At 30.9% G+C, this 7309-nt stretch overlaps 1 protein-coding gene across 1 annotated transcript; it reads left to right on the top strand.

Annotated features, from left to right (window-relative positions):
- The first annotated feature begins 1777 nt into the window (after window positions 1-1777).
- On the top strand, window positions 1778-5854 carry LOC132722829 (heavy metal-binding protein HIP-like). The gene is made up of 2 exons (XM_060707404.1): window positions 1778-2163; window positions 5019-5854. The coding sequence occupies exons 1-2, from the start codon at window positions 1833-1835 to the stop codon at window positions 5429-5431; spliced, it is 744 nt and encodes a 247-aa protein (XP_060563387.1). The 5' UTR covers window positions 1778-1832; the 3' UTR covers window positions 5432-5854.
- The last annotated feature ends 1455 nt before the right edge of the window (window positions 5855-7309 follow it).

Here is a 7309-nt window from a genome sequence, read left to right as displayed (position 1 = left end):
AGTCTAAAAGGCCGTAAACATCCGTGATATATTCATTAAATATTTAGCATGTGTTACATATCCTGTTATTCTAACATTTTATCTGTAATTGAGAGCAGATTGTCAATATTTGGAGGGTAGTTAAAAAAGTTAGTATCCTTAGATACTAACCCTTTTTCTGGCCTTCCCGTTTGGAAAGCGACAAATATGATTATTTGCAATCAAGAATGTGTTCCGAAAGTTACCAATATGTAGATGATTTCAACTCGACAAACTTCGATGCTCCCTGTTTATGAGATAATCTCGAAAGGTGTAAGGTTAAAACATAAGTTCTCTACAACTGTGCCTGGCCATATCAACGCTCATGAGATATAAAAACAAACAACAAACACGTTTTTTTTAAAGTGAGACATATGCTAATTTTTTGAGAAATCTAAACATGTAATGACTGAACAACTGTCATTTAGCGGACATCCGTGACCGAGTGGTTTAGCTCATTTACTTCAAATCACTTGCCCCTAACCGTTGTGGGTTTGGGTCCCAACAGGATTTTTATTATTTTATGTCAGGAATCTATCCAGCTAAGTAACGAAACATCGTAAGTTAACTCAATATACTACTTAATTAGGTGTCCGTTTTTGCCTGAAATAATTAACGGAAGGACATCTGAGGTCTTCCTCCACCAGTAAAGCTAACCATTCCTTCCATCCACTCTCTACATGCTCTATGAATATGGTTTATTTCATGCAATCTTCGTCTATTTTATTTAGCCCATGACATGATGTCTTTATGAATTCTGTTTCGTCTCTGAAGCCCTAATGAATATAACTTTGCTCTCGAAGTTTTGCATGATGAAACTCTCGGAGATTTGCTTGAATGTCGTTTTAATTATTCTCTGCTTTATTCAAAATAAGTGACAATATTCATTTACAAATTATTTGCATTTATGCAGCAACTATTACGAAAATCCAAGATATTTTCAGTTAATTATAAATGTTTTAAACTGAAAACCAATGTACTGTATATTTAAAACTGCATGCCTTTATCCAAATTTTTGCCGATTAAAAGAAACTCAAGAAGGTGGCCTGAAAGCAAGTGCAGTTTGTAGGATAAGCCTGATGATGTAACTTTTCATAGGAATCGTCTATATAAGTGGCTTGAATCGAAATGTAAGACATATTTTTGCTTGAAGCCCATTATGCCTCAGAAACGGTATCATTTTATTTCTCAAAATTTGTTTTTTTCTTTGTATCTTGTTTCAGTTTCCGAAATCATACTAATTTGCTATATACAAGATCTATCTTTTTAACATTTTGCTCTACTAGTTATTGGTATAATTAAAGTGTATGAGTATCTTGTATTGAAGTCAAAATTCTACTTTATATGTTCCTACCTTTACGATACATAAATTTACGTTCAAAACTAATTTTCAGCTGTTTAATATCTAACATGCTCTTATTCCTTTATTAAAACATAATTAAACTAAAAAATTTGACATATAAACAGAATTAAGATAATATTGATTTCTGAGGCATAATGTGCTTTTAAAACAATATGTAAAGAAGTTTATAGATTGTGAAATTCTATAAATTTCTAAACTATTCTATATGCTTTTCCACATAATTATGCTCCTTTAAAACTTTGTTTCCTCATTTTAGAACAACTTATTTGATATCAAAAGCACTAAAAAGAAATCAAATGAGTCTATTTTTTAAACTTCCCTCATGATGTTCAATTTGTGGTACATAAGACTGATGTTCCCTGTGCGTCCCTCCCCACATACTAGGACCTCTTCCTTTTTATTTAAACTTCTTCGCATTGGAAGAAACGTTTGTGTCACTTATAAAATAAAAATGAGAATATCATTTTGTAAAATTTTCTTTTTGAGTTACCTACTAAAATGTGCAGAATCGGAGGAGCCGCACTGTTCAAAATATGATTTCGAAGAGAAAGTTTTAGAGAAAATGGTTCGCATGGAATTTCAAATGGAGAGAATAAAATCTGAATTGGAACAAACAGTGAAAAGTGTTGACTGGAAACTGAATGAAATGGTTGAAAAACAGGTGAAACATTCGTTAAGCATTAAAACAACACAGGAAAAATTTAGTGAGACAATCGAAGCACTACAAAACAAAACTTCAGAGATTATTGAGACAAAATTAAAGGAGCTGCAAATTCTCAAAGGTAAAACTAATTTGTCATATAAACTTATTTTATTCAAGTTATTGTTAAAGGACGAACCAATGCTATGTAGTTCATAGTTAATGTCTACACATATAAAATTCTGTACCTATGACCATTTAACTAATTGAAGTATCAAAAAGATAATCTATGTCTTCTTTAACTTCAATAAGCGTCTTCTCCAAAATCATCTAAGCTGTCAATATATGTAAATGGAATTGTTTCACAAAAAATGATAAAATATTTTTTTGTTCAAAGTGATTATTTTCTGTTTATATATCCTTTTTAATAACAATAATTGTTTTTAGAACTTCATTAAATCCCTTTTCATTGTTTATATAATATTTCAATAACATTAAAATATTAGGCCGGTAGGCCGCAAACTTCACAAAAATGATCTCTCAAAGTGATTTTTTTTATTTTATATACCTTGAAATATCAAGAATAGCCTTAGGATCTTCATAATGACCCTTTTTATCATATTTAGAACATTTTTACAACTGTAAAATTTCCGGCTTTTAAATAAAAAAAAGTTTCCTCAAAGGGATTTTTAATTATTTTTATGTATTCATTAAATAACTTAAAATAACAAGGATTGTCCTTGGAACATCATTAATTGTCGTTTTTATTGTTTTTATAACATTACTACAAATTAAAAATTTAGGCCGCAAGACCGCAAATTTCACACCGCCAGGTCCCTTGGCCGCCAACATCACGCCGCCAGGCCGCCGGGCCGCCAACTTCACGCTGCCAAACCGCTGGACCACCAACTTCAGGCCGCTGGACCACTAGGCCGCCAACTTTACACATCTAATAAATAGAGGGTATTGAATGGGTGTAAGTTTAATATTGAATGAATTGAACGAGATGTATAAAATTATAATATATCTATATTATTTATAGCAACGAGTTCAATAAATTCAGTAATGAACTTACACGAATTTAATATTCTATTTATCACATACCAAACATTTGATAGTTTATTTATCACATACCAGAAATAAGGACCGTTTGAAGTGAAAAAATACAACTTTCATTGACACCCCTATTGAATAACGCGCCTGTAGTTTCATACGCTAACATTAAATTTTAGTCAGGTCAAAATATATTCACCGCTGTGCAATACCCTTTTCACGGAGTAGCTAAAGCCGCACGGATACATGAGAAAACGAAATTTGACGAGACGTTATTAATTTCGTGTAATGTACAAACATAGCGTGCTAATGTAAGCGTTACTCTGAAAAAGAAGCGTAAATGCAATAAATGTCAGAAGCTCGCACAATATGAGCTTTTTTCAACTCATTCAAAAGATTTAGTTTTTAATATTCACTTCAACACGGGTCTTAATGGCCATTTTACAATGTAATATTTTGCGAGATACGGTATCAATAAATCTAAATGAAGATGGTTATTTAAGTATTGAACAAGATCATTCAATTAAAAGAAAGTATGATTTTGCATTCAAAATTATCCACACGGAACGGCGCGTGCGAATATAGATAAAACACTATATGTTCTTAATTGATTGTCTTTTATGTAAAGTATCAAACTTTCCAAGACAGAGCTGCATAGAGAATGCCCTCAATCCGTCGGAAAATTATTGATTTGATGTTATCATGAATTTATCAACCTTTAGGTAATCTATGCGAATATAGGTTATAAATAAAAACACGAGTGGTCAACAACCTCAAGGCACGTTCGTTACATCGAACTCGGACCTGTTACGCCCAGTCGCTTATTTCTTATTTCAGGGAACTTAGGCGTGTTATTCATCATATATCATAATGTAGTCTCGAATTCCCCAACAGTATTTTCTAATTTAAGTATATAATTATTCCCTGCGGTCTGAAGACCGCAGTGTATTGGTACGCGTTTAACTTTTGAGGCATGGAGGAGCACGTGACCTGTTTTCGGTACATGGAGGAGCATGTGATCTGTAAACCGTACATGATTGGTTAACTGACCTTTTCGAAAACCTAGCTAAATACCGTTTGCCGGTACGTTACGGATTTACCTCTAGGGAATTAGTCCGAATTACACCTAATGAACAACAAAAAACTATTACGTGATATTCCTAATTTTCTATAATTATTTTACCGTTTAAGGTGAAAAACGTGAATGATGTGTTTGAAAATTATCATTTTTTTAATATCTATCTCAAAATTTACAAACAATAAATTGTTCATACTGAAAATCTGCCATACTAAATAGAGATATTTTCGGCGTAAAAATGTGTCTTTACTATAACTGATTTTGCTCGGAATTATTCAGAAAATGGTATTTTATCATTTTCTTGAAAAGAAATAATTGTTTTAAGTTCGACATTCTCCGGTCTCCGGTCTTCAACGGTCACTAACTAGTTTCCAAAGACCTTCTTATATATTGATCGATTATTGTCAACTATATTCCTGATACAAACGTTTATTTATCCCCTAAACAATGTTGAAAATAGTTAAATGAAATATCTTTATATCATTAAAAATATTCCCCGCAGGAAACCATTTTACTTGTATAGATACTTGTTCGAATAAAGAGAAGATACCTAGATATGGTGTTCATATCGAGTTGAGATATATAGTATTAAAACAAAATTATATACGACATAGTTTCATTTTGCAGTTTTTGTTTTCATTGTGACCATATAAACCAGCTCTGTTATGCTCGTAACCGTTTATAAATTTCGACAAAATTTTGTTTACATACAAGCAATAAATAAAATTAGACGCATTAATCGTTATTTTTATTTTAATCAAAATTTTATTTAGCAATTCGTCGAAGTGTTCACTCATTCAATATCCTTTTTATATCTCTTTTATTAATATATCATTTTGTAAACTTTACCCATGATGCTATTTCAGATCAGATTGTGACACCAACTGTGGTATTTAAGGCAAGACTAAATGCTTACACTGCCGCTCCTGTAGGTCAAGTTATTGTGTTTCCTGTAGTACTCTTCAATGAAGGAGATGCCTACAGCAGTCAGACAGGGAAATTTACGGCCACAACAAATGGAACATATCTTTTTACTATAGCATTATGTGTGCAGGCAACCAAATATTTGCGTGTTGATATAATTGTTGATGATGTAGCATACACTAAGACATTCATTCGCGACAACGATGATGTCGACTGTGATACAGCTGACACTGTCAGTGTGTTAAAAGCAGGACAGAGTGTGTGGGTTCAGCCGTCTGGTAGTTCCTCTGGTAATATAATTTACCATTCTTCAACCATTTGGAACACATTTTCCGGAGTTTTGCTCCATAAATAAATACATTATTTACTGCTTATGATTGAACACGAGTTGTAATATAATTATTTAATATTATCAAGCATGTTGTTGAAAAATAATTCTGTGTAAAGCTATTGAACCTTTTTTATTCATGAACTAGTTTAAAGACATTTGATATTACTTACTTGTGATAATTATGTAAATACAATGTTTCATCATGTGTAATCTTACTAATGGTAAATAAAGGATCAGGTTAATTAACATCATTGTACTCAACATGAAGATATATTTGGACAAGTTTTCATGTAGCCAACTATAGATATAAACACACAACGGTTCCATACCAGAACTTAAATGACAACAGTATATGCAACTCGGATTTTATTTGCAGGTGAATATTTCCATGAAAAGTATCGATTCGGACACAAAAGCAAATCCTTTTTGTTTTATATGTTTGTTTTTTTAAAAGATAAAGGTCATATTTAGAATATAACATTTTGTTTTATATATTGTTTTTAACAAAGATAAAAGTCATATTTAGTATGTAATATTTTGTTTTATATGCATGTTTTTAACAAAGATAAAGGTCATATTTAGTATAAATGTTTTGTTTTACATGTTTGTTTTTTTAACAAAGATAAAAGTCATATTTAGGTTTATTTCATTTTGTTTTATATGCATGTTTTTTAACAAAGATAAAGGTCATATTTAGTATACATCATTTTGTGTTATATGTTTGTTTCTTAACAAAGATAAAGGTCGAATTTACTATGTAACAGTTTGTTTCAAATGTATGTTTTTTATGAAAGATAAAGTTCACATTTTATGATACTTTCTTTTTTCGTTCTTAAATTAGAATAAGGTTTCATTAAATAATCTCTTTTGATAACTGTCGATTTATAATGTAAAAATTATTTTTTACTATTTTTTTTTTCTATGTTTTTGTTCACACTGAACTTTGGATTTGTATAGGGTATAAACATTGTTTTAACATGTTTAATGCTGAATAAAACTTTGTATTCTTATTCATATATTTAGTTTCCAATGTATGTTGTTTCCAAAAATAAAGGTCATATTTAGTTTTTAATAGTTTGTTTTTCGTATGTGTGTTTATATCAAAGATTAAGGTCATAAACAAAAGTCATATTTAGTAAAACATTTAGCTTTATTTGTACTTATAGACCCATTACAAAGCTTAACAAGCAGTTTTATCAATTAAAAATATATTTAAGTATAATGTGCCTAAAAGATAGGACGTAAGATTCGTCCAATCTTTTAAAATGTCTTACCTATGTTATAGCTGCCTTATTGCACATGCCCTAACATTAGACAATTGAAATAAAACAAAAACAACTTCACACATTTAAAATGAGATAAGTCTTTTAACAACTCTATGCCCAAAGAAGTCCATATATACCATCACAGTTAACTTCCTTATCTCTAAGAACAGTAATAACAAATACTGTACTGGCATTACAAACATAGGCAAATATCTACTGCAATTAGCATTAACATTGTCGCATATTTCGTTATTTTTCTATTCACATATAGCAGACCACAACAAAAATGTCAGATTTGATTTTCATATCTTCATATTCACTGAATGAACTACGACCCAATGCACTTTGTTAGTCGAATATTCTCGGAGCAGCAAGATTAAGTTGAAATTGGTCCTGTTGAAATATGCACGAGGTGGTACGACTAGTTCTAGAAGATGATTCTGATTTAGCCAATTCTGTCAGTATTCCAAGCTAAAAATAGAATAAAATAAAATATCACTGATGGATCAAATCAAAATCGTAGAAAGTATAATTATGGTAAGACAAGCATTGTAAATGTAATTAAAGCATATGTCTGCAAAAGCATTCTCTATGTCACCTGCATGCCATGGCTTTCGGAAAAGTATAACGGCCCACA

This window comes from Ruditapes philippinarum, unplaced genomic scaffold, assembly GCF_026571515.1.
Source record: "Ruditapes philippinarum isolate M1 unplaced genomic scaffold, ASM2657151v2 ctg7994_1_1_1_1, whole genome shotgun sequence".
In the NCBI taxonomy this organism is placed as follows: Eukaryota; Metazoa; Mollusca; class Bivalvia; order Venerida; family Veneridae; genus Ruditapes; species Ruditapes philippinarum.
The sequence above is the reverse complement of the archived record's forward strand: the minus strand, read 5'-3'. Positions and strand labels throughout refer to the sequence as shown.

Bases quoted from the DNA above. Each gene is read 5' to 3' on its own strand.
- LOC132722829 (XM_060707404.1), top strand. From the start codon at position 1,833: ATGAGAATATCATTTTGTAAAATTTTCTTTTTGAGTTACCTACTAAAA. The intron at 2,164-5,018 runs GTAAAACTAATT...ATGCTATTTCAG, and splicing joins GGAGCTGCAAATTCTCAAAG to ATCAGATTGTGACACCAACT.